At 40.3% G+C, this 27,476-nt stretch overlaps 2 protein-coding genes across 3 annotated transcripts in view; both read right to left on the bottom strand.

Moving 5' to 3' along the window:
* atp9b (ATPase phospholipid transporting 9B) overlaps positions 1-13,560 on the bottom strand; it is a 54,131-nt gene extending 40,571 nt beyond the window's left edge. The window contains exons 1-9 of one of the 2 annotated variants that reach the window (XM_031793786.1): positions 13,450-13,560; positions 10,567-10,740; positions 7,892-8,042; positions 6,656-6,769; positions 6,365-6,473; positions 4,987-5,045; positions 4,655-4,706; positions 2,054-2,148; positions 510-590 (exon numbers count right to left, since the gene is read on the bottom strand). In XM_031793786.1, coding sequence (XP_031649646.1) covers positions 510-590; positions 2,054-2,148; positions 4,655-4,706; positions 4,987-5,045; positions 6,365-6,473; positions 6,656-6,769; positions 7,892-8,042; positions 10,567-10,740; positions 13,450-13,529 — 915 coding nt within the window. In that variant the 5' untranslated portion in view covers positions 13,530-13,560. The remainder of the gene's footprint in view (positions 1-509; positions 591-2,053; positions 2,149-4,654; positions 4,707-4,986; positions 5,046-6,364; positions 6,474-6,655; positions 6,770-7,891; positions 8,043-10,566; positions 10,741-13,449) is intronic. The other variant, XM_020505726.2, reaches the window with a different exon arrangement.
* Positions 13,561-14,901: 1,341 nt separating this feature from the next.
* Positions 14,902-27,149, bottom strand: sall3b (spalt-like transcription factor 3b). Its single transcript, XM_020504759.2, has 5 exons — positions 26,373-27,149; positions 26,165-26,299; positions 16,079-19,108; positions 15,529-15,872; positions 14,902-15,352 (listed from the first exon to the last, which is right to left on the bottom strand). Exons 2-5 carry the CDS (start codon positions 26,244-26,246, stop codon positions 14,981-14,983), a joined length of 3,828 nt encoding a protein of 1,275 aa, XP_020360348.2. The 5' UTR covers positions 26,247-26,299; positions 26,373-27,149; the 3' UTR covers positions 14,902-14,980.
* Positions 27,150-27,476: the final 327 nt, after the last annotated feature.

Here is a 27,476-nt window from a genome sequence, read left to right as displayed (position 1 = left end):
TGGCCACTGAATGTAGAAGTAGGGAACACTGAAAGAAACAAAGCTTCATATCCGTCTTGAGGAAGGAAAGCCTCATAAATAGGTACGTTTAGTTGAAGGGGGTCAGTGGGAATGGCCGGGACCTAAAGTACAGGTTATGCAAAGGAAGGCCGCGGAGGATGAATGAGCAGAGGAAGTGCTCGCTCACTAAGCCTGGTGTGGCGCCAAGAGTGAAGGCGATACACAAAGCCCCTCTGTGTTGGGGCTCTACTCTCTCTGGGGGCTGCACTAATCTGCTATTAATAAAATAAAATAAGTGAGGGGACGGATGGAGGAGAGCAGGCAGGACCTTCCTGTGATGTCAGCACTCAGCACCATGCCTCCTGGAGATACTGCTGCTGCTCACACTATTCTTTATTGTTGCCATTTGTCAACGTGGTATATCCCTTTGTGATGTTGATCCTATTTTTGTGTTCATGTCATGTACCTTTCACATTTGTTTGACAGTGTGATGTCAGTGAGCCACTTACCCTTGTGAAGTTTCCCTCAAAACTGTGGATGTCCAGCTGAGGCTTCTGGGCATAGACATAAGCATTGATGGAAAAGAGGTCCTGAGAGAGGGGTAGAAATGACCTGAATAAAGTAATCAAGTAAATATTTCCCTTCATAAAAAGCCTTCCTAACTATCCCAGAGAGTATCAAAGTGTCAGGAGTTGAAGAAACCTGTGAGGCTTGCCAAAGATAACACCTGCTATAAAAGGATGGGATTATCGTGTCAGCAAAAAGAAGTGTGTGTGTGTGTGACACAGTAAAAAACAACCCAAAACGTAAATAATATGTCACTGCAAACACACATACAGTACAGACACTCCCTTACTCTCTTCTATTATCCCAACCCCCTTAAAAACTGTATCAAGTTGGAGAATTTTTCCTTAACTGACTTGCCTAGTAAATAAAGGTGCAAAAGCTCCATTTCAGTTGTGTGACCTGTCGCCGATCTTACTGCAGCCCACTCCCCTTGTGGAATAGAATTGATTGTAAACATTAAATTATTCAGCCAGGCTGCCTCTATGCACCAGGTACCCTCAGTTATGCTCACATAGTGCTCTCAGGGTGAGAACATGCAGGGAGGGGACGATTATCTTACTCAGCCCCAGTGTAGAGCTGTTGCCAGTAGATGCCTCCCACGGATGAAATACAGACTCTCTAGAGCCAGACACAATAGAGTCACTTTCTGAGACACAGTTGCAGCAAGTGTCTTACCACATAGACTAAATGTCTCATCAAGATAGGAAATGAAAGAGGAAATTAATGGGGTTCCGAATCAAACGTTCAAATAAATAACTTGCTTATGTGGACAAGAGAGTTTTATGAGAAAAGTGTATCTGAAGTTAGAATTTGTAACCTCGATTAGTAATCTGGTCAAATAGCGATACTGAATAATGTTGTTTTCCCACTCTGTCCACCATAATTTCAATTCACTCTCAAGTGTTATTGGGTGAAAGGTTATCCCTGTATAAAGATCATTCAATCATAACACATGGGACATATAACTAATAAAATAGAACCAAGCAGCTCAATAGACCTCATCAAATTGACAGAATATGATTTGGTTAACAACTGTATGGCTCTTCTCAAAAGCTTGTCACAATTCACTGAACGTTAAAATGACCCCACAGCCTTCTAAAAATTATCCTGTTACAATAAGTAGGGAGGATGGGTTTAATTGGGGTAAAAAGTAATAAAGAAGTGATTGCCATCCCCCATCGACTGGAAACCTTATATGGTAATGAAATCGTTCAGTTGACTTGCTGAAACTTGAATTCTGTGGTCACATTAAGTAGTGACAGAAAAACAAACATAAATATGAAGTGTTTAGTATCATCTCATCGTAGAGAAAGAAGGTAGTGTTCTATGGCATTCTGGCTATCATGAGGATAAGGTTTCCATGCATCATTAAAAACAACCTAATACTGACAATAATGTTTTTAATAACACAAAATATAATCACTGAATATAACATGACATTTATCAGTTATATTAGTCACATACTGAGAACAGGTAATGTACATACCCCAAGAGCAGGTAGTCTTTGTGTGCAAATAACAGCAACTTTCAACTTCCAGTCTGTCTCTCCGTCTAATTGGTCCGTCCTGATGAAACATGAACCTAGAAAAACAAAAGGTTTTACAGTAGGTATGCTTTTAATCCCTCGTAAAAAAAAACTGTGTGTAATCAGAGACGTTTGGGTTTAGTCAGTACCTAAAATATGAAAGATATGCAGTACAGTGAAAGAAGATGTATACATATTATAAATATCAGTTCTTAGCCTGAAAGTATTAATGTACTAATGGTCAAACCATTACAGTATGTCTGCTTTCAACATGTACACGATATAGAGCCATGAGAAAGCCACTTAGCCGTCCACAAGAGCCTAACAAATGCTTAGAGGTCATGAACTGTATGGATCTGAGGTAATATTCTATATGAAACTGATGGACGAGGACGGCTATTTGACAGAGAGGCTAAAGGTCAGCTTTAAATGGGCCCAGGGGGTTAAGCATGATGGAAAACATATCACTGAGGATGATTCATGGCTGCTATGATGACTCTGCACACATAACACCACTGAGATGTTGTGAGGGCATAAAGACATCAGTGCTCCCTGCGAGGGCATATTGACACATAGGAGATCGATGGAAATTATGTCCAGAGCCTTTATTTCTCATGATACCTCTCAGAGAGGAGCCCGAGACCCGATGGAACCATTGATTAATTGATATTTAAATCATCAGTCACTGGAGGAGTCTGGCATATGGTTTCCATTCCCCAGCCAATCAGCTGATGGTAGAGAACACAGAGGCCTCTGATGAGACGAGCCACACTGAGCTCAATACTGTCCCTTATCGCCAGTCAAAGGCTCATTTCACTCATTTCATTCTGTAGTACTGTATCTATAGTAAAATCATGGATTGATGTTGAGGTTTCTTTATTAGTTCTATTCAAAAAGGTGGACATGCTTGTTTTATTGCTTGTAAATGCAAAATAGTTAAGATTTTGATTAATACTGTACTTTTGTGGGCAGGGTTTTTCATTACACATATAGATCACAGGACAGTCCCTAAATCTACGATAAATTATAATCTGTGTTTTTCTGAAAAGAGCCAGATCTAGGTTAAATCCTGCTACTTTACTATAATGTAACAAGAAAGGAGTATTTAATTCTGTGAGAACAGACTTTGGCAGTCCTGTATTTGAATATCTAATTTTTAATTTTTATTTTAATTTTACCTTTATTTAACCAGGCAAGTCAGTTAAGAACACATTCTTATTTTCAATGACGGCCTGGGAACAGTGGGTTAACTGCCTGTTCATGGGCAGAACGACAGATTTTGTACCTTGTCAGCTCAGGGGTTTGAACTCACAACCTTCCGGTTACTAGTCCAACGCTCTAACCACTAGGCTACCCTGCTTTGGAAATTGGAATGTGTTTATATCAAATACATTTCTTCACTATCATAACTGTAAAGAATTTGTTTGGGTCTTTATCATTCCCAAATCCGATATCTTTATTCAATCTACAGTACTTTTTTCTAGTAAAAGTTGTATGAAACTTTTCAGGAAAGGTTTGTTTCAGTGAGCTACAGCTGAATTAGATAGAAAGACAAGGTGGGATATTTGAACTGTCATGACTTTACTTTCTCTGCTCTATTGTATAACCGAAATTGCCCGTAAATATTAGCCAAGATAAACATGACAGTGGAAAGCATAAAGTTACTGACTGGAAAATGTAATAACACTACTATAATTGAACAATCCCTTCCCCTAATCATTTATATGGACTACATAACTTTGTAGTCTTAATGTCAAACTTTATTATCTACACTATAAATGCCCAATGTAAAGTGTTGGTCCTGTGTTTCATGAGCTGAAATAAAAAAAATGTAAAAACTTTTTTTAAATCACAGAAATTCTTCATGCACAAAAAACGTATTTCTCTAAAATGTTGTGCACAAATTTGTTCACATCCCTATTAGTGAGCATTTCTCCTTAGCCAAGATAATCCATCCACCTCACAGGTGTGGGATATTAAGAAGCTGATTAAACAGCATGTTCATTACACAGGTGCACCTTGTGCTGGGGACAATAACAGGTCACTAAAATGTGCAGTTTTGTCACAACACAATGTCACAGCTGTCTCAAGTTTTGCAGGAGCATGCAATTGGCATGCTGACTGCAGGAATAATTTCTCTACCATAAATTGCCTCCAATGTCATTTTAGAGAATGGCAGTACGTCTAACCACAACAGCCCAGCACCTCCACATCCAGCTTCTTCACCTGCGGGATCATCTGAGACCAGCCACCCAGACAGCTGATGAAACTGAGGAGCATTACTGTCTTTAATAAAGCCCTTTTGTGGGGAAAAACTCGTTCTGATTGGCTGGGCCTAGCTCCACTCCCTTGCCCAGTCAAGTGAAATCAATTGATTCAAGCCTAATTTATTTATATCAATTGACTGATTTCCTTATATAAACTGTAACTCAGTAAAATCATTGAAATTGTCATATGTTGAGTTTATAGTTTTGTTCAGTATAATTACACTGATGGTATTTGTTGTCCTTTGGGAATGTTGTGTTTATTCCATGTTACAGACACTGAGACCCTACAACCCACCAGTCTTCTCTGATGTCCTTAGAAATATCATATCTGCAGGGATCCTTTGGTTCTGCAACAAAACATTATAATGAGATAAAAACAGAAAAAGATGAGGTGAGAACTAGCTAGTCAACTAAGGCCACTAAGTGAGCTTAGTATGGTTGTCAAAATGTTAGCGAGCGCAGTAACAGTAGTCCTGGGATATTCCTGAATAATTGAACAAGGTCACTTCCCTGACTAGGCAGTTACGGTGATCCAGTCATATGAATCACTTAGGGCCATATGATACTCAAACACAAAGTGAATTTACAGGATTGCAACATTGCTCACAAGAGCTATAAGAGACCCACCTTTTCAACTATGATGAGGTCTCCAACTTGTATATCAGAACTCTTCACTTGAACTTTACCTGAGGGAAAAATAAAGAGAACCAAGATCAAATGTCTGTAAATAGACAGAAACACAGAAAGCAATCTCTAAAGTGGCTCCTTTACAGACACATTGACTGTAGATTGACTACCTCATAAGACACACTATGAATGTTTAAACAGAGGTGAAATAAAATGCATGTATTGATCTTTGGTCATTGAAAGTGATGCTGACTCTTAAAACCACAACCCTGTTTTTCCATCACTCTTCTTCTCACTCCCTCAACTTTGAAGAGATTGATTGCCTTGCCCATGCAAATGTAATACCCTTCTGTTCTGATCCCTGGTCAGAGGCATAGACAAAAACATGGGCACACCAGGTCACTCTCAATTATATCCATTCAATACCCTCTTTCCGACACATAGACACACTAGACAGAAAGACAGAGAGACAGACAGACAGACAGACACACACAATAGACCAGGTGTGGGAAACTGTCGACCCGCATTCCTTTTGTGGGCCGAGGACCAATTACAACAAACAAAACATTAATTCATTCATTTTTGGGGGATTTCTTTTTTTTTGGGGGGGGGGGGCTCTTGAGAGTTAGAAACAAATACACGTGCAATTTCAACATTTGATTGCTGATGCACAACCAGCAGTCACTCAATTTGCCCATGTCAGCTAATATGTTTTAGATTGGTAAGTTAGTATAGTGGCCAGCTATCTAATCATGTAGTAAGCATGGTCGAATTACCGACTGGGGTGGGGCCCACTGATCATCAGTTATCATATTAAAAACTGAAAATATTTGCTTCCATCCTATGACAAAATATGTGGAATTGCAGCGAACAACAACATTTTCTCTACACCACATGGCAAAATGTGCAGAATTTCATGAAACTTAAATGCTGTTATCATTGCTGTCACGAGGGCGGCCGCTAAAATGTTTTTCCCGCAAGGTGTGGGGGGGATGTGTGTATGCAGACCCACGAGACCCTTTTTTGTGGCCCCCACCCAAGTTGCCCATCCCTGCACTAGACACACACACATTCTGTGTGTGAAACTGACATCCCTCTCCCGTGTCATGGATATCACACTAGAGGATATCCTCACACACACAACAGTTTGCAGTCTTGGAAAGAAATCAATGCAATTACAGCAAGTAGAATGACTTTCGTTAGAATGCAGAACCCTGTGAGTGTTTTTCCTTAATTGCATGGGGCAAGCTTAAGTACAACTACAATATCATTCAGCATCATGTGACCAATCAAGTGTGAGCAGAGGAGTAGCCATTGCCATAACAGTTACAGTAGTGTCTTCATCCATACGGAGGAGGAAACATGTTTTGTTATGAACCTCGCACTGTGAGCTTGCTGTAGAGCTGGGAGTTCATCTCCTTGTCCCGCTGGTACCGCCGGACCTCGTCCACGGCCTCACGTACCATTGTAACAGCCATCACAAAGCCCTGGGTGGCAGAAATAAAAACACACCGTTGACATTTAACACACATAACAAGTACTGACCGGATGTAATAGAAGTGTGTTCATATTTAGGACTGGGACAACATCAGTTTGTGTGTTCAAAAACACAAAGGTTAGCCTACACAAAGCATTCACACTAATCCTGAAAAGTGAAAAACACATTTACCAGAGGTGCCCAGTAGGTGTACAAGTACCCTATTTTTAGGGATGGCACGAACTGGGAGCAGGCCACCACTAGAAAGTACAGGTTGAGGAAGAACTTGAACTGCTGGTAGAGAACCTGAGAAGAATAAGAAAATGATGAGTGAATATCTGCACAGAAGAAAGAACGCAGATAACAGTCATAGCACACCGGATGGGTTATATCAAATCAAACTGTGTCACATGATCCTAATACAACAGGTGTAGTAGACCTTACCATGAAATGCTTACTTACAAGACCTTAACCAGCAATGCAGTTCAAGAAAGAGTTAAGAAAATATTTACCGAAGTAGAAAATTATAAAAAAGTAACAATAAAATAACAATAACTAGGCTATATACAGGTCCTAGACTTGGCGCTCCAGTACCGCTTGACGTGCGGTAGCAGAGAAAACAGTCTATGACTTGGGTGACTGGAGTCTGACAATTTTTGGGGCTTTCTTCTGACACCGCCTAGTATATAGGTCATGGATGGCAGGAAGCTTGGCCCCAGCTTCCTTGGGCACAGGGACTATGGTGGTCTGCTTGAAACATGTAGGTATTACAGACTCGATCAGAGAGAGGTTGAAAATATCAGTGAAGACACTTGCCAGTTGGTCTGCGCATGCTTTGAGTACACTAGTCTCCCATTTGTGGGAGTTAGACTCCCACAGATAGCCAAATTCATTTTTTTGGTAATGATCACAATGATGAGCACTTGCTTCCAGTCCCAGATTATTAGAGCCAATGGGATCAATGAATGACACTCTATAGTTAATGAACTCCTTGACCTTAAGGATAAAGCATACTGCTAAACCATTTAATAATTCAAAGTGTAGGAGAAAAGCAGAGGGTTTGGCTCAATATGGATGAGAATAAGTTTCTGAGAGACAGTTTTATGACACTGGCTGAAGACCAGTCTCTTAATCATAAAGCCATTTGGTAAATAAAACTGAGCTTTGGTTGATCTGAGCTTTGTTGGAAACCTAACATTACACCTCAGTTCGTGACAGCAATTTCTTCACAGCATGTTCTTCTATAAATTTTTCTAAATATATGTTGGAATTGTATGCACCCTGAACTATTATAAATTGGTACATGACACATCTAATATAAAAGTTCGTAATAAGTTTTAACTTTGTCCTTTAGAACGACACATTTCAAATATGTCGAAAGCGCATCCTGATAGATAAGCTAACATTCAGCACTGTGTGTAAACTCACCCCAGGCACAAAGGTGAAGAAGTTGTACTTCTGGTTTTTAATGGCGTTCTTGGGGTACTTCTCCTCACACTTCTCCGGGTGGCCCAGCCACACTGTCCGGGCTTTCAGCTCCTTCGTCCTCCGACACATACGAGCCAAGCAGTCACAGCAGCTGAGGGACAGAATGAAGAACGTCATCACCATCACTAAGAAATGTGCTGTGAAAAACAAGCCACGGGTGACGTTGTCATGAGAATCCCTTATTTCCCGTGAGTAGTAGTGCAAGAACAGATGAAACAAAAGGTGTTCCAGACAGGTAATCCAAACAAAAGGAGAAAGAATGACATCTTAAGAAACATAATTGGAGTATAACTACATACGTCCCAAACAAGGTTTTTGCTTTCATGGTTATCTTCAATTAAAACAGAAAACCCTAAATAAATAGCATAACACTAAACACGTTTTGTTCAGACGGCCTTCCTCATGGATGGCCTTTGCAAAGGTCTGAAGTGTGGCATCTCTGCTATGGAAATAAAATAGGTCAGGTGAGCTACCAAAGAAAGTTGCGTAATGTTTACAGGTAGATTTTATAATGTAAATAAACCTCTTGCTATGGGACGGTTACTTTACACAATTATCATGGGATTTGTACTGTATTACTGGGGTTCAGCCTGGATACTGCAAAGTAGAGACAAGTACAGATTCTTGAGTACACATTCACATTCTCCCAGAGCAGGCTAGGTCTCTCATCGTTCATAGCGTCGCTGAGGAGAAACAATGTGGTGGTCCAGCCTGCTAATTATATCCTAAGCCATGTCACTGTTAATTAGATCTACTGGGTTGCTTTGACACAATTTATAAGAAAGCTCTTTTAGCACTTTAAATGAACTGAAAAGGTTAGGAGCACTCCAGGGCGGATTCCCATGTGAATGTTACGGCAGCCAGACTTCATTGCCAGCTGAAGAGAAGAGTCAAGTCTCACTCAAGAGCCAGACATATGGAATAAATGCTTTTTAGGCCATTATGTAATAATTGCATATAGTCTACTCCATTGGTTCTTTGTGAGTTTTGCCTTGGGTGGCTGAGTGGCACTGGTAACATCCAGAGATTAGCCATTTCCCATGCATCTGAGTCTACAAGAGGTTGCAAAGAGGCCAGAATATCGGTTTCAGTACAGTCTCTGCAAACACATTTGACATGCATAATGGCTACTTCATAATGGCTGAGTGATGTGGACTGTGTGTGATACAACTGCTTGTCTTTAGACAACTAGCTAGTGGTAGGGATAGCTAACACGTATGGGTCTATATTCAGATGCATCTGACTAGGCCTCTGCCCTAAACTCTGGCACTAGAGAGAAGAGAAAGTCTGGCCTCATGGTGTACACCGTCATGCTGATTGCCTTGGCATTTACACTCTTTAAGCACATTGGCAAAACACAACATAAATCAACTTTGAAAAAAATATGTGTTTGTGTTGGCTTCTATGTAACCCCTCTCTACATGCCACCGTCCAGATTCATAAGTGAGATTATTTGCACAAATGAATACTATTTAAATAATAGGACATTTGAATAAGCAGGGGTTATTCTGCGTGAATTATTTGTGTTTTATAATCCTCGGCTAAGCATACATAAAATTACTGGAAAGCATCAAACTGGTCAGCTGTGAAAAATCCGATTTGTTCATTAGGGAAAAGATCAATACGCAGTTTTGGGCTGGAGATGCACCACTGATAACCAAACGACACTGAAAATGTAGTATTCTATCAAATTCATACATAAACATTGCAAAAAGTTATTTGTTTAGCATTAAAATATCCCTCTTCCATTTGTTTACACACCTTATTACATTTTATTGGTGTTAGTGCTGATAAATATTTCACTCTAACACATTGTAAATTGTATTTTAGTAGAGGACAAAACCCGTCAAATAAATCATTAGCTGGATAAGCCGCATTGTATTGTTTGACCTCAAAGTATTTTGGGACTGGTAGTGCGTATCGAGGAACTCAACCAAAAACATCCCCTCTGCTCACTTCATGCACAGCTACCAGTGCGTTGGAAATCCAAACTGAGCTTCTCTGGCATATAATACAAATATACCAATAATGCCCTCTCCCCTCTTCCCCAACACACACACTTTGGGGCAGGGAACGACTATATTTTTGTGATTTGAAATGAAGTCCCTAAAACTACATCGCCATATAGGGCTCTCGAGTGGCGCAGCGGTCTAAGACACTGCCTCTCAGTGCAAGTGTATCACATCCGGCCGTGATTGGGAGTCCCATAGGGCGGGGGCCAAATGGCCCAGCATCGTCCGGGTTTGGCCGTCATTGTATATAATAATTTGTTCTTAACTGACTTGCCTTATTAAAAACATTTCTTTTTTTAATAACCAATTTAAAAAATATATAGTATAGCTCATCTTTCAATAAAGCCACTGGTTGCTTGATGAAAAAACTAAAACCTTTTGAGAGCTCCTGGATGACCAAGGCTGAATCCCAATTCTGCACCCTCCTCCCAAAGTATGCACTTACACATTCAGGACATGGATATAAAAGCATTGGATTTGTGCAAGCATTAGCTAGAGGAAGTTTCCAACATTGTTAAATATTTGACAGGGAGTGTGCAAGTCAGGAGAAGGGTGGAGAATCGGGTTGCAGCCCAACAGTTAGTGGTTCCACTTCCCACCTACCTGCCACAGAGGATCTTCCAGCCTCCCATGAGGAGCCACCCCAGGCCTCTCTGTCTCTGGTTGGCCCTGGCCCGAGGCAGGGTGTGGTAGTCACTCTCATCATTCTCAAAACCTTCCTCAGACATCATCAGGGGCATCTCGTCCAAGTTAGAGGGTTCATCTTCTAAAGAATACCTGGAAAGGAAAAACAACATGGTTACTGTAAATAATACAGCTATATACAAGTTCATTTCAAGCAGGTACAGATACTAACAAACCTGCAGTGAACATGTTGACAGAAGAGACCTTACAGCAAACGCATGCATGCCTATAAAATACAGACATTTGATAACTGGGCTTGTTGTTACAGCAAAATATTTACAAAAACAGGAAGGAACTCATGGTAAAAGTGAGAACTTGGGAACTATCAATAATGAAGACGAGGGCAGAAAATTCTAGACAATTGTTTACCCAGACAACAACAAAGGCCTATCAGGGTGAGGATCTGTATTGATTGCAACCTTAAAGCAGGGGAACTTGAACATTTGTCAGTTGGTTTCACTGATTCACTACCACTCTGATAAAGAAAAGGTTCAATTAATTAATTTGCTGACACATTCCTCCTACTTTATTGCATTACATCGATTCCACTGGGCCACATTTTTCACTTAACAAATAGGATCCTAGCATCCAGATCCAAACATGTATGGACCCTAACAGTCTTGATGCATGTAAACTAATCTCTACTGTATTTTAAAGCTTTAACATCGCTGATGTAGGAATGAAAGACTACTGACAAATATAATTAAGCCAGAGGAGAGGTTGGCTTGGTTCCTATGTCCTGGAGTAGCACACAATTCACATGAGCACTAAGAGCACACAGGAAAGTCTCCTGGGGACATAATGTCTTATGCATAAGGACTTAAGGAATTAGGAAGCAGATCTACTACAATACCAGGTAAAGGAGGGCCTCTCAATGAGCTGGACTAACTACACAACATACTGTAGATTCTGTTCATCCTGCCTCAGTCATTGAATGGGTCCACAACTCTCCAATGCAACACAGACACATTTTGATAGATAAGCTACAATGCAACTGGTTTAGTCCCATGAGGGTATCAGATTCCCTAACACTAGGCTATACTGGTGATTAGAAGAGCTTCTCCCCTGGTTACTGTAAACCCCTTGCTATTTTCCTTTCTGTATTCATGTTATTCTATAAGTAGGTAATAGCTATTCTATTTCTTCAATTGATGCTTTGTAAAAAATAAAATAAAAAAAAGATTTACAAACCACTTTGCTTGAGTAATAATTGGCCAGTTCAAAATATCAAAGGGATAATGGATAAAAATTGAAAGTTGCTAACAAGTGCAAAGGACCCATCTAATTTGGGTCAGCCTATATTGTCTAGCATTTATTTTCAACAATGCATAGTCTCATCATGAAAACGTGCAAAATATGATACCTGCACTGTATCAATTCCAATGCATAGCCAAGGCCTACATAGTGCAACATTGAAACAATGGTTCCCCTACATTCAAATGGAGAAGTGAGGAGCCATGCCCAAGACAAATGCTAGGCCTTGCATAATAACCTGGCCAAGCATTTGTTGATTAATCGTCTCATTCCACCAACAACTACACAAAAATGGACAAAGGCAACAATTGATGATGAAAATGTGGTGTTGTTGTAATTGTAAAATATATTAACATGAAGCGCAGATGGAGGGCTTTAGTACAATCGCAGGGCCAACCCATCCAGTAGCACTTGATGCATTTAAACTCTACCGAGCAGTGCAATACGCCAAGGCAGACGATTCTATGAACTGGGAAATCAGGGAGATTCCCTACTAATGTTCCTGCTTATCAGAAATGTAAGATTTTCTGTCAGACATATGCTGTGGTAGAGAGTTTGTCTAGTTGGAAGTCATTCCAAAAGAAACTGCACTGCTGACATGGATTTGATTAATTGGAAAACAAAAATGATTAGGACTAAGCTAGGCATATATAATAAATATCTAGAAAAAAAATGAAGTGTGACGTTCACAAACTCAGACCATGCTGAATGTCCATGGCTAGATGAAGAGGAGTGAAAGTAAGGGACAACACCTTTTCAATATAAACAACCTACAGAGATTCAAAGAGCCATGGAAATAGGATTGTGATGGTGTAAAGAGGTAGGGAAGCACGTTTGCTGGCATTGCTTTCTTAAAAATGCACTAATAGACTCAGCAGTGAATGTCTTTATAATGGCCACATTCGGGGTCCATTAGCAAGGACATATCCTCAGCAGCAGGTTATTGATCAGTGAGCTAGTCACGCACTCTGCCTCCAATTCTCTTCCTGCTCCGAGCCAACCCGGACCAGCAGATGGGGTCGCATTGTATTTCATTAGGTAAATCATAAGTTATCACTTGGAAATGTGGAATTATAAGCACTGTTTGCCAATAAATAAGAATTTGTTCTTATGTCTTGTCTAGTTAAATTAAGGTCAAATGTAAAAAAAATATTTAAAAAATGTAACTAGCCAACCTAGATAAATAACCACACGACAAAAGAAGGGGCGAAAACGTCATGTGACGCTTGGCGTGTCAGCAAAGCTGTTCTGTTATCTGGCGGTGCTTGGCAAATAAAGGGCTCCTGAGTCCTAGTCATGCCTAAAAAAGCAATAGGTATTGTCTACTTTTCCTAGTCAAGAGAGATTATCGGTTATCATACAGCTAACATTAGCTAGCAAAGAAGCCTGCTTCGTTTGTTGAAGCCAGAGGTAAGAATTGCTTATTAGCTCACGCGGCTAGTCACAGAACAACTAACGTTATTGTATCAACGTCCCAAAGTACTGAAATGCAAAATAAATACTTATAACGATGTCTCCACCGGTTGAACAAAAAAACGTGTCCCATACCTAGAATGTCTTGGAGTGTTGTAATAAGCTACTTTTTTCGAGCCCTTCCGCATCGAGTTTAGCGGGATGCTGTCAGCCATCTTGGCTGGACTATACACATCTTGACGTCACTGCCAGCACCGGAAAATGTTTTTCTTACAGTATGCTGTGTTCAACGTATCTGGGAACTCGGAAATCTCTGACCTCCGACTTCAGTGCGTTACGAACAACTGGGAACTCGAACAAAAACGAGCTCCGAAAATAAACAAATATTTTGAACGGTCATCCAACTCGGAAATCCAACTCGGGAACACAGGCCTCTTTCTTGAGCTCCGACTTTCCGACTTGAACATCACTGACTGACGCCGTGATTTCACCTAGCATTTTTCCGAGTTCCCAGTTGGCTCGAATGCACCGTTATTCGGATTGACAGATGCGAATGTGGGATTTTATTAGCTCAGTTCGTTTTGTAGTCAAAATTATGAATTAATGTCGCTACATGTTAAGCAGTAATGCTTAACACAGTAAAAGTTGGAAAAATCACACTTCTCAAATTGTAGATATTTATTTAAAGTAGCATGAAATATTGTAATCTAGACAAATAAATTATTTTCTTTCAGTAGATGTCTGTCAGCCCAGCAACTTTTGCTTGTAAAAATATTTGCTGAGATTGAGAGGATCCACTTCCATTGCTTTTTAGCTCATCCTACCATATGCACACTAATTTTTTGTTGTTGTCTGTAGCCTTCATGCAGAAAAGAGGCAAATGTCTCTAGTTTGTATCTGTGATGCCTCTTCTGTACATCAAATTCAGAAATCTAAAAAACAGTTCTCAGTGGAGGAGATAAAATGATTCAATCTCTAACAACAAGATAAACAAAAAATGCAACTTTTTGACTAAACCATATCTGTAAGCCAATTGATTGTTTTCACATTTTTATCTAATATACATTTTGGATGCAGAGAAAATAACCTAAATGATGAAGCTGAAATAAATGCTGATAGACTGCATAAAGTCAAGAGTAAAGTCCAGTGAAGAAATGGGACATGCAATTTAAGCTGAAGTAAATTCAATAAATGATTGTCCAACCTTAGGCTTGCTCAATTACTTGCACAAATTCTTCAATTTGAAATGCTGCAGGCCTACATGTGAGGCCTCGTTATAAAGACATTTGTGCTTTGCACCAACTAGCAGCAGTGAGTAACCGACAGATTCATCTCTTTGCATTTCTATATCACATTTTCCACGTCACATTTTCCCTTTTTAGAGTAATAGAGTGTGTGTCTATAGTAAGCACCATGGACGAAGTGAAACAACCTGTTTGTGTGGGCAAAACCAACATTTGCATATGGACAATTCAATAAAAAATGAATGAAATACTGTAGGTCTGTGAATTAATAAAACATGTTTTATCTCTATATAATACATAGTCAACTTGTTTTTACAAATAAATCAATCATTTATTCTCTACATTGTTTGTATAATCTATATATTTTATTAATCTGCCATTCAATTTATTTAAATTGATCTCAATCTCTTTACTGTCACCAATTAACATAGAAAAGTGTTGGGTCGGTTAATTCCAAGGTCCATGGCTGTCTTTCCAAGACTGGTCATTGGTGGGCTACCCCCAGTGCTGACTCTGTCCATGCCTGCCGTCATGGGATAAAGCTGTAGAATCCCCCCATTCTGGATCACTGAGATCTCATTCTTCTTCATGGCTAGGCCGTTGGTTATAGCTGATGCGTAGCGGTTCCAGAACCCTGGATCCACGTTCATGGCCCGTTCCGTCAGGTCCTTCTGAAACATCTCTCCGAACTTCATGGCAGCTTCCCCACCCAGCAAGGCCAAGGGGTTCTCCACCGACAGACGCCTGCCTCTTCTGGCTGGTGCGTTGTTCCACATATGAGTGCCCATGTGTACCTAAAGAGAAATGGGGGAGAGGGGATGGAGGACATAACACCCAAATACATGAACATTAGTCATAGCTATTAGCTAAGCTAAAAATATGCTGAAATAGTTTGAACAACAGGTACTGAGTCTTAAGAGTGTTTGGGGAGAAAATACAGTCATTATAATCCCATTAAAATGTGTAGTACCTTCAGGTTTCCTTTAGTTGTGAATGCCCTGCCACAGATGGAGCAACCGAAAGGTTTCTCCCCTGTGTGGGTCCGCTCATGGATCTGTAGAGCGCTGGCTGAGGAGAAGTTCTTTCCACACGCATGGCAGTTGTGTTGCTTCGGGGTCCGTCGAAGTTGAGGTGGCCCAAGCAGAGAGGTGATTCCTGGGCTCACCAGAGATGGAGGAGCAGCAGGGACCTGGAGGCTGAATGGATGATGCAGCCCCTCGTTGAAGTTCATTGGTCGATGGTGCCCATTCATTTCAGATTTGATCATCCTTGGCGCAATGCTGGTAATCAGGCTAGGAATGCTTTGGCTGGAACCTAAAACAATTAGATAAAGGGATGTTTAGAGTTTTAATCAGTTGTGGGGATAACTTAATAAGATCGACATTTGCTAGATAGTGAAGGGGGAAAACAACATTTTCAACAGTTGTAGTGATAAAGAGCATTTAAAAAGGGAACACCTTTTTACATTGTTATTACACCTACTCTACAACAGGTATTATCAGTTGATATTGTTATCTTACCACGTTCTTTACTCAGGAACAGCGTACTGTAAGGACTCTCCTGTTTCACACACTGCCTGTTAGGTTGCAACCCTCTCAGATCCAAAGTCACTCCATTTTCCAGTACCGGAGTTGAGGTGGGCGAATCAAATAGCTCACTCTTCACTGAGGCTGTGATCTCTTGGGACTCTCCACTGTGCTTCCCAGATGGGGAATTGCAGAGGTGGACCTCAGAATTGCTTTGCGCAGGTGACACTGGTACATGCATACAGGTGGACGATTCAGACACGGTTGGGCTGCCGGCTGCATTGTGATTCTGTCCTTCTCCCACTATAGAGGAGTGGATAGCAGCACGGCGCTCACTGTCCATAAAACCATTCATCATTGACTTTAGCCCAAAGGAGTGGTTTAGGTTCATGGTGGAGTCTATCATTTTCATTTGGTTCTCCAGTGCAGCTATGCTGAAGACAACAGCATCAGAGTTGGGAGGAGAACTAGAGACAGAGCTCAGGGGATTAAGGGTATCAACACCCCCCTCCATATTTTCTACCTCTTCTTCTTCTTCATCATCATCCTCTTCCTCCCCCATGGAGTTGTCATACATGAGGTCATTGTCATAGTTATTCAGGCTGTCAAAGTTCTTCTCGTGGAAGGAGAGATCATTGTCGAGGTCCTGTAGGCAGTCCATTAAGGGTGAGTTTGAGATCTGACCCCCCATATGCATGCGGATGTGCTGCTGTAGAACTACAGCGTTGGTGAACTTCTTCTGGCAGATGGGGCATGAATGTTGAACCCGGAGAGGAGGGTTTGCTCTGTGGACACCAATGTGTGTATTCAGGTTTCCTTTGGTGGTGAAAGCCCTGCCACACACCTTACATTTAAAGGGCCTCTCCCCAGTGTGGATACGGTAGTGCATCTTCAGCGCGCTTTGGCAGCTGAGCACGCGGTGACAGAGGATACACTGGTTGGGGTCTGTTATCTTCTTGTCTATGTTCTCCACCAGCTGCTGGAGCTTTGAGGTCTCTGACGTTTGCATAGAGTCCAGGAGGCCACCGAATGGAAACTTTGCTTTGAACGGGTCAGAGGCCAGGGAAAGTGGTGAAAAGTTGGAAATCAGAGCACTGGGCTCAGGTGTGGATGTGGTAATAGTCATGGCTTTATTTGTTGCCACAGTAAGTGGACTCACCCTGGGTCTAGTCATCCAGTTCTGGGACAGATGAATTTCCTCTGCTTTCAAGACATGGGAGGATTCCCCCTCCTGATTAGACTGTGGAGACTCTAAAGCTGTGGGAACACTAGTTTCATTGCCTGTAGTGTTCAGCGACAAAGACACACATTCACTTAAGGCTGGGGAAGGCCTAAAAGGAGATTTGATGGGTGGTGTGACACTTAGAGATCCACTTGAGCTTCCCATAGTAGTGAGAGTGAAGGGAAGCTGAATACCCATAGAGGTGGGTACCGTCGCTGAAACAGGCTTGCTATCCAGCCAAGTGGCTCCTGTTTTTTCAGGAGGGAATGACATGCCATAGGGAATGCCAGAGCTCGTTGGCACATTGTCTAAATATTCCGGCACTGGATAAGGGTTCATCTGAACACGGGGATACTTTTCTTTGTGTCTCTGGAAGTGGACTTTCAGGTTCCCTTTAGTGGAGAAGCGATTGCCGCAGAGGTTGCACTTGAAGGGCCTCTCCCCGGTGTGAGAGCGCAGGTGGATCTGCAGCGCGCTGTCGCTGCCAAACACTTTGGCGCAGAACCTGCACTTATGCTTGAAAAAGGGCTCCTCGGGACTGGGCTTGGTGTCGAACATGGACACACTGGGCAGCTTGCCATTCCGGTGGTGCTTCATCAGGGCGGAGAGGGGGTCGAGGGCATTAGTCGTGGCTGCGATGCTGGCCAGGGGGTTGGGGAAGATGACACTGCTGGGGGGGCTCTGAGGTAGAAACGGCAGGCTGGATGGTGAGCTGAGGAGACTGTTGCTCTGATCCTGCATGGAGAGTGGGCTGGACGAGGTCAGGGTCTGAGTACAGCTACTGCTTGTGTGTGAGTATGAACCTCTGCAGGGAGGATGTACTGAGGAAATATTGTTGCAGCTAGTAGGGGGAGGGGCAGAGTTGTCAGAGGGAGCTGAGGTACATCTAGCGTCTCTCATGTGGGCCTGTCCATATGAAGTTTGTTTGGAGAGTGTGTGGGACCTTTCAAGCACAGATGCTGAAGACACAGACGCTTGTCCATTAACAGCAGAGGGTATGGTCCCAGACAGTGGTAGGACAGGGGGAACGATGAGGCCTTGGGAGGGGAAAGGGTTTGGTGCCAATGATAGGGCCCTGGAGACTGGGTTTAGTGCTGTTTGTGTGGGCTGTCTGTTCATGATGGCCACCTGACTACGGATCTGCTCAATAAGCTGCAACTGGTGGACCTGTTGCTGCTGCAAAGCCAGCAGGTGCTCTAGGATCACTGGGATGGCCGCTGTGGCCGCCTTCCCTCCTGCTCCACTACTGTGGAGGCTCTGGGAGAACTGGGCAACAGCCACCCGGGTACCGTGGAGGATCTCCAGCGTTACGTTCGTACTGGGCATGCTGCTAGTCACAGAGGACGACTGAGCTGAAGGGATAGCCAACTCAGTTATATCTGGGGGATTCTGGGGGCTAGATGACTTATATTTGTCGTGGTGCTGCTGCTCCACCTCCATGGATTCATCCTCTTTCTCACCCATGTTCATCTCCTCTAACATATCTGTGCTGTCATTATCAATATAATTCATAGGCTCCACCAGTTCAAGGCCCCTGTCCGCTGACTCCATGTCTGCTGAGTCCCTGTGGGCCAGGCTAAGAATGGCCAGGCTGAGGGTTGGAGAGGATCCAGCTGGGGACCCCTCAGGTTCAGGGATCCTCTCATCTTCCTTCACAATGAGGACCTGAGGAAGGTCCTCTGTGCAGCTTCTCTGGTGCTCATACAGTTCGGCCCAGGTGAAGTACTCAGCAATGTTTCTACACACATGGGTTTCCTCAATGCCACTGCGGCGCTCCTCCTCATCCATTCCCTCCAATAGAGCTGCATGGAAAACAGGGGGAGAAGAAAATAATTGTTAGTTAATATAACTAGGATGACAGACTATAACCCCACAACTACAGCAAGAGTAAACATTTTCAACGATAAACTAAATCTAGAGTTTTCATTCTAAATGTGTAGATTAATTGCATCATATTAGACCCAGTTTCTACTCAATTCAATCTCCTTGTATGCAGCTGCTAATTTGATTTGGTTAATCAATCAAATTATGTGACCTACCAATTGTGCATACTGAAACTTAATGAAATGTATTGATTATTGATTCCCAATGCATTCATACAGTTAAAGTGCCATGTCCGTTGAGTACAAATTGGGTCTTTGAATGGCTCATTCCCTATTGCAATCAACCACTCTAATTTCCGCAGCAGGAATTTCAAATGCTATTCCACAACGCTTGGCTCTGTCAAACAAACGAATCACTGTCTATTAGAGCATGCCTGGGAAAAATGCACCATTATCTTTGTGAAATTGTTTACAAAATGACCTTCTGTAAACAAGCTGAAAACAAGTTCATAAAACAGCAATATTTCCAAATAATATTTCATAGTTCATTCGAATTACTACATTCTGTGAATTCATGTGAGATTATATTTATAGTGTAGTAATTTAAAGAACAAAACAGGAAAATTCCAATAATTGATCTTCATTTAATAAATTCTATAGGAACCTTTTAAATTATTCATCTATAATGCTGCTTCTATTTGAAAGTAATAATTAGTTTAACATGTTATCAATGTAGATCATTAAAAGATGTATTTATTGGTCTGATGTTGATATTAAATAACTTCACTAATACCTAGCTACACAATCCAGCTATAAGCACATGGCAAACCATTTTTTTAAATTCCTGGCTGCAAATACCTCCCTTGCACACACAAAACATTATATTTTAACATGATATTTATCTAGATCTTGGACATGCAATAGCTACAGCTATGTTGATGTAAATTATATAAGGAATAAACAGACGTTTCTACAATCTCATGGCCTCTTGTTCAGTATCCTCAGTGATATTCTAGCAGCTGCAGTAACTGTAAAAAGTCTAGAGAGCTTAATTCTTTTAGACATTAAGCTTCTCCTAAATGCCCTCAAATCAATGCAGTTGACAGGGAAATCGCCATGGCATCTGTTAAAGCTGTGTGTTGTTAGGAGGCTGGCTGATGAGCATGCCAGCTGGGTAATGCTGGGAAGTTCCAGCGAAACAATACTTTATGTGCATCCAAAATGGCATCCTATTTCCTATATAGTGCACTTTTGACCAGCGCCCATAGGGTTCCATTTTCAATCTTTCTTTTATTGCACATACACCCAAGTTGCTTTTCAATGTGCATTGAAACAACTTTTCAATGGGCATTGTGTGATGAATAAATTCAGTCTATAAATCTATAAAATCAGAAAAAAAGGGAAAACTGTGCATGTTTACCCTTCTATAGAATAAGATAGAATGGAGATATGGCTTAAATTTATCATCGAAACATGAGTGCTGTGATCTATCCAAGGTTTAGTCTTTTCAGTACAACAAATAAATAAAATTGACATGTTTTTTTGATCACTGTTTGTTAAAAAACTAAACATTGCAGCAAAAACATTTTTGGGGGGTGCTTAAAAACTTGTTTCTTACACTTTTTGAGTGCCTTCGTGGCACTGGTTGAAAAACAGGGCCATTGTGACAGCGCATACACAAAGCAGCTTTGATAATGTGCGTGTGTGTGTGTGTGTGTGTGTGTGTGTGTGTGTGTGTGTGTGTGTGTGTGTGTGTGTGTGTGTGTGTGTGTGTGTGTGTGTGTGTGTGTGTGTGTGTGTGTGTGTGTGTGTGTGTGTGTGTGTGCGTGCGTGCGTGCGTGCGTGCGCGCGCATGTCCAACAATGTCTGGCATACTGTGTTGTAAATAAATTGTAGTTCTGAGGGATTAGTGATGAGTGCTTTTTGAAGTCAGTTCGGTTTCAGTTTGATAATTTAAAAAAAACGGTTATCAATTTCAGTTCCTATTGTTTAGTTTTTTTAACATTAAATGCACTATGCATCATGAGAGTGCAATGCTGTAACAACACATAATAAAATAATTAATAAAAGTCCCATGATGGTAGTTACTGCTTATCTCTTTATTAACCATAATTTGTTCACATTACTTGACTTTCATAAAATATTTCAGTTGTGTTTATTACATTTGTTTTATTTGAAGACTTTATTATTTCATTCCGAGTCATCATCTCATCTCTATAGATCTGCTGCCTATGCTGTCTGACAAATCACTATTTAGTAGTTCTTCAAAGTAAATAAGACACACTTTTATGACTGCTGAATACCAACTAACAATCAGATCATGTATTTTCAGATACCTTAGATATTTTCAGGTAGAGATACCAGCGAGACAACTGCTCTCTAATCCCTCTTGATCGCACATTCTTCTCTCACTGTCAGTGTCTGGACCACACTAACCTAACGTGCCAGGCGTAAAAGAAACACACAGACTGAACAAGTAGGTGTGCAATGGATTATGGGCATTGTAGTTAATTAACCTTGTTTCCAACTCGAAACTATGTAGAATATTAGCCTGTTGGAAACTACAACTCCCTACTACATGACACAGTTTAGGATTGATCTGAATATCTTTAGAGAAACTGCCAATGTGAGCATTGAGCTCACAGGAAAAAAATAAACGAAGGCGAATAAAAATAATTGAACCGATGTTGGTCAATTAGTTGTTTAAAACCTAGAAAATAGCACACATTTCTGCACTAATTTATTGTCACACCAAGTTCAATAATAATTGATCGTGGACTACAGGAAAAGGAGGGCCGAGCACACTCCCATTCTCATCGACGGGGCTGTAGTGGAGCAGGTTGAGAGATTCAAGTTCCTTGGTGTCCACATCACCAACAAACTATCATAGTCCTTGCTTCCTGCCATCCAGGATCTCTATACCAGGCAGTGTTAGAGGAAGGCCCAAAAAATTGCCAGACTCCAGCCACCCTAGTCATAGACGGTTCTCTCTGCTACCGCACGGCAAGCTGTACCGGAGCGACAGGTCTAGGTCCTAAAGGCTTCTTAACAGCTTCTACCCCCAAGACATATGACTGCTGAACAGCTAATCAAATGGCTACCCGGACTATTTGCATTGACCCCACCCTTTAAAAAAATATATGATCTATTATCTATGAATAATCACTTTACATATTACCACGACTTACCTGTACCCCTGCACATTGACTCGTTACCGGTACACCATGTATATAGCCTCGTTATTGGTATTTTATTGTTGCTCTTTTATTTTTTAAATTGAGTTAATCTGTACATATTTTAACTGCATTGTTGGTTAAGGGTTTGTAAGTAAGCATTTCACGGTAAGGTCTACACCTCTTGGATTTGGCACGTGACAAATACAATATTATTTGTTTTGATTTAATAACCTAAACAGCATACAAAACATTTCAGTAGAGAATCAGTGTCATTGGCTCATCTAAGTGGGGTGGCCTCAAGATCACCAATGGTAAGTTACTTAGCAAACAGAAGTAAGACAACGATGCCATGATTAGCTAGAGTTGGATTTTCTATAAAATATTACAAATATTTTTCTAATTGATAATTCAAATACTATCATTCTTCATAGTTAATATAGCGAAAGTTGTTGCTGTATCAGAAAGCTACCTCAACAACAAAAACAGAAACACTTTTGACAATCTAGGTGGATATATGATGAGTCTGACGGGAAATAAATGACACAATGCACTATCCAAACACAGGAACAAAGGATGGCCAAAATATATTTGTATTGTTTGTTTACAGTGGAGAGCAAAATCATTCACAGCAATTGATATTTTGATATGAAAACAAACAGATCAGAGTGAGGAATCAGTTTACACAGCAATACATGCTTCAGAGGTCAATGGCACAGATGTACTAATTGCATTATGATTCTGACATGCAGCACTTGCCCCTTGTAGGGTGAGGTGGACAAAGGTTAAATCAGCAGGCTCAATCAAAGCTCATCTCAGAACACACCCCCTGCCTGGTGGGGGAAGGGACAAAGAAGAGCCTTGTTGGCACTCAATGCAATCCCACCTTTTCATCCTACTAATCTGCCACATTTGTCAACAATACAGGCCAAGCACGAAGACCCTAGAAAAAAAATGGCCTGATGGGTTGCCTAACATTGAATAACGGATAAATCCTACACAATCTTTGACTGAGGTGGGGGGAAATATTTCAAAAGAATTACTCAAATAAATACCGTGCAGATAATGTAATAAACCTGATAGTAATGAATCATTTTGAGTTTAAGGACCTCTGAGCAAGATTCTGATGATTCTGATTTAATCATTGTGCCAAACCCTATTACAACCCGTTTAACACCATAACACTTCTAAAACATATCAAAACTAGATTATTTAATTATCACAAATTAATGTTACCATGAAATATATAATATATTATCATAAGGATAAATGTGCTATTACTGTAAAATATATTTATTTAAGTTGATATATCCATCAGCCATATGAGAACAATATTGGCCTACACTTATGTGCTGTCCAGAAAACTTTAAAAACATTTAGCCTTTGATTTGGAGGGAGGGAATAGCATTGGTACAAATGACGAATATCTTAAACAAAACAAAAACTGTCATCTAGAATTTGTATCTATGGAAAATGGAAAAAAAAATACTTTAAGACTATTTAGGAAATGTGTAGAAAGCATAAAATATGTTGTCTCAAATAGAACTCAATTAAAATAGTCATGTTTGAGTGTGGCTCAGATAAATATTTAAACAATGCAATTTCTTGTCTTGAATGGATTGAATAGATTAACGGGATAAATACTATATTTTTGTTGATATTCATATTTTATACATATAGGCTACTGTATCTGTAAAATATGAATCTAATCAGGGAAACATTTTTTGACCATTAGCCTCCCACTGGGCACACCACGTCATTTCAACATGGATAATTTGGTAATATTTGTTTGAGACATTGATCAATGAGATTACAACCTATATTCCTCCACTCAAAAAGACAGCCAAAAGTTAGTTGAATTTCCATTGTGTTATCACTACGCTTTCAACCATCTAATAGCACAACCAAATTCCATTGTTAAAACAATATCAGATTTTTGGTTTAGTTGCCACCCAAATGTCTATCACTACGCTTTCAACTATTTAAAATCACAGTCCTATTGTTTAACTTTTTGGATGAGATGGAGATGTGATTCCAACATATACATTATTCATTTGTAGACAAACTGGAACGAAGTCAGTGGCACAGAACTATCTAATTAGAACATGCATGGCCTTCAAATGTTGATATTTGGTTGCGTTGACAACCAAACACAATTGAATATCACTAAATATCATTACATTTGAAATCAACCCGAGCTTGAAACCCTAAGCCTCTGTATTGTTGATTGTTTTTGGTTGAATCCTGGTGAATTGAAACAATAGCTGTTGACAATTTTGCAAATGCTATATAGGCCTAAATAGCATAATTGATGATGTGAGTGATAAAGTATGGTCACACTTTGTTTGCTCTATTTTAAACTAACCCTTTGGAATGACATTGATAGCAACAGAAAATCTATTTCATTTTTAAGTGGAGATCTCTCAACAATCATTCTCTCCATAGCACATTGGTCATAGTCAGTGACAAATATCATAGCTCAGCAGGGCTTGTTTAGAACCTTTGGTGGGAGATCAGAGGGTAGCTGTAGATAGATCAATTCTCCAGTAGGAGGTGCTGCCCAGCCTATTGTTTTTGTTGAAATAATGTTGAAGATCTGACATTTTAAAGGTACAAATTCAACATATTTTATACTAGGTTTGTCTATGTTCATATTTGGTTACCATGATGACATCCTGTGGTTTAAATTTCACCCTCAAAACAACAGCTTACTTTTATGCTTTTTTTCAAATACAATGTATTTTCCATGTAGATTTTACGTCACTATATGTTGACAAAATACCTTGAAACAACGTTGATTTAACCAGTTTGTGCACACTTTCAATTGCAGTAGAATATGAAAAAATATATGACATATAAGTTTTATTTTCCACACCCGAAGATCAATATAGTCTAATAAAAAAAACTAAAATAGCCTATAAAGCCAACCTCTTTCAAAAAACGAAGTAGGCTAGTGGACCTGCCCTAATTATCTTGGACACTTCCATAATCCAAAACCGAACTCTCATTCTAGACTTATAACTCCTGTTGTAAATCATATGTCAATTGTACCATAGTTGCTTACCATATGTGTGACAATAAAACATTTTTATGACATAGTTTTTCATTAACATTATACAGTTACACTAATGTATAATATACACAGACAGGGAGCTGACGTGGATCCTCTTTGAAACTACTTCCTTTTTATAAATGGGTCAAAATAATGTCATATGACTTCATGATAAATGTAATAACAACAATACATTTTTTATGTACATGTAGGGCCAAACTGTTTCAATATTCCTTCACATCGAAAGGATATAGCCTATAGATAGGCTACACATCTCTCAGGACACATTTCTACCATTACCTGTGGGCAAAATTGCACGCATAGCTCATGAAAGTGTGCTTTTGATATCGATCAGACAATAATCTATCCGGAGTTATCTTATCATATCCGAGGGCTTTTTAATGTATTTATGCTAATGTGTATTATTTATCCAGGCTATAAACGACCATTTATTTATAACACTTTCTTATATTGAATAAGACATATCACACCGAGGTGCAGGATAAAGACCGTTGAACATCTGCTCCCATTCACAGTAGTCCTGAATTTTTGTAACAACTTGGGAAGTAAAGGAAATAATAAAATCGTTTTTTTTAAGTCCCTGACTCTAATAAAAAAAATATATATAAGGCAAAGGGTTATAATAATATATGAATGGTTAGGAAGGATTATAATAAGATGTTAATTAATAACTATTCAAGCTAAATAGGCCTGCTGTAGCCTAGTATGGTCTGGCAATCAAATATGCATATGAGAACTTGTTTTAATGCTTTTTTTTGTTGGATAAAAGTTTGTGTGAATATCACGTACCATGTTCTGTGGCGACGTCAGTTTGCAACGCTTCTTCGTCCAATTTGAGATGTTGTGGCTTCGCTTGCTTGCGGCGGGACATGTTGTCAGTTCTCTGCTAGTTGCTCTTGTTGCCTTTGGCGGATACATCAGCATCTAACAAATAAAACCCGTCAGAGAGAGTCGGGTCTGTGAAATAAGGGATAACCTATTAGCTGGTGTTACTTACCCATGTGCAGATTGCGCATGTCGGTGTAATTATGATGGAGGATAATGCTTGATGACTCTTGGTGGCTTTCGATGGGGGATTGGCTGAGGTCCAGCTGACCCACACTAGATATGGAAATGAGGGATGGATTTGATAATTACACTATACTTTGCTTCCTATCCACCTGTCTTTCCGCACGGTCCACCATACAACAGTGATGGACATTACTAAGTGGAGAACATTTCTCTCCCTTCTGGTTGGTTTTGTTCTGTTTTTACCCGCCACACTTTTGTAAATGTATTTGTGCCATTCGTTTTTATTGTAGCCTACCTTTTCCCCAACGCGTCTTTAAGTTTAAGTCCCATTGTTATCACAAGTCCTTTCTTTTAATTTACTCCACTTCCATTTCTGTTTTTTTCCCCACGCATTGAGTATTGTACTTTATTTTGGAGGTCTACACATGGATAAGAAAGTCCTGGCTGGAAAAGTGTTGCCCATTGCCTTTATCCTCCTCGTCTTCTATTTCTCATGAAGCTGAGCGGAGGAGGGGGAAAGTAAAACAAAAAAAATGAAGATAGCAAGAGTCCGGTTCAGGTGCATAAAAAGATGTCACGGGGCCGTGATCGAATCCCTATCTCTGTTTTCGTGCATAACAATCTAGTTATTGCGTAAAAGTAATGTTTCTATTCCCAGACCGACGGCGAATCTCATTGCGATGGTCGTTCCGTGGAGCGGGTTCTTGGTCTTCCTTGCCCGCAGCTGCTATTCTTTAGAAGCCTCCGCCTCTAGTCCATTATGAGAAGCCCTGCAGCCGAATGTGATAGGCGACCGCTAGGATGCCACAGAAGGTGTTGGAAGCGTTACTTCAGTTTCAGCGACCTCCCACAGCTGATGTTTCAGTTGGCTTATGGAGCCATTTTACTGGGTTGATAAGTTGTTTTCCCAAACAATCAAACTGAGTGTAACTAACATTAGCCTATATATAATTAAATGACAAATGTCACTTTTGAGGTTTCATGTCTTACTAACAATACACTGTTGTAAGAGTTGTGTGGATATAATTCACTAATTATTCCCTGTCTGAGATAATATTATGTTTTAAATTAAATGTATCAAAGTGGGTGT

The sequence above is a fragment of the Oncorhynchus kisutch genome, linkage group LG17, assembly GCF_002021735.2.
Source record: "Oncorhynchus kisutch isolate 150728-3 linkage group LG17, Okis_V2, whole genome shotgun sequence".
NCBI lineage: Eukaryota > Metazoa > Chordata > Actinopteri > Salmoniformes > Salmonidae > Oncorhynchus > Oncorhynchus kisutch.
The sequence above is the reverse complement of the archived record's forward strand: the minus strand, read 5'-3'. Positions and strand labels throughout refer to the sequence as shown.

Bases quoted from the DNA above. Each gene is read 5' to 3' on its own strand.
- sall3b (XM_020504759.2), bottom strand. From the start codon at position 26,246: ATGTCCCGCCGCAAGCAAGCGAAGCCACAACATCTCAAATTGGACGAA. The intron at 19,109-26,164 runs GTACGTGATATT...TTTTCCATGCAG, and splicing joins TGACGTCGCCACAGAACATG to CTCTATTGGAGGGAATGGAT. The intron at 15,353-15,528 runs GTACTACACATT...ATTTCTCTTTAG, and splicing joins CAACTAAAGGAAACCTGAAG to GTACACATGGGCACTCATAT.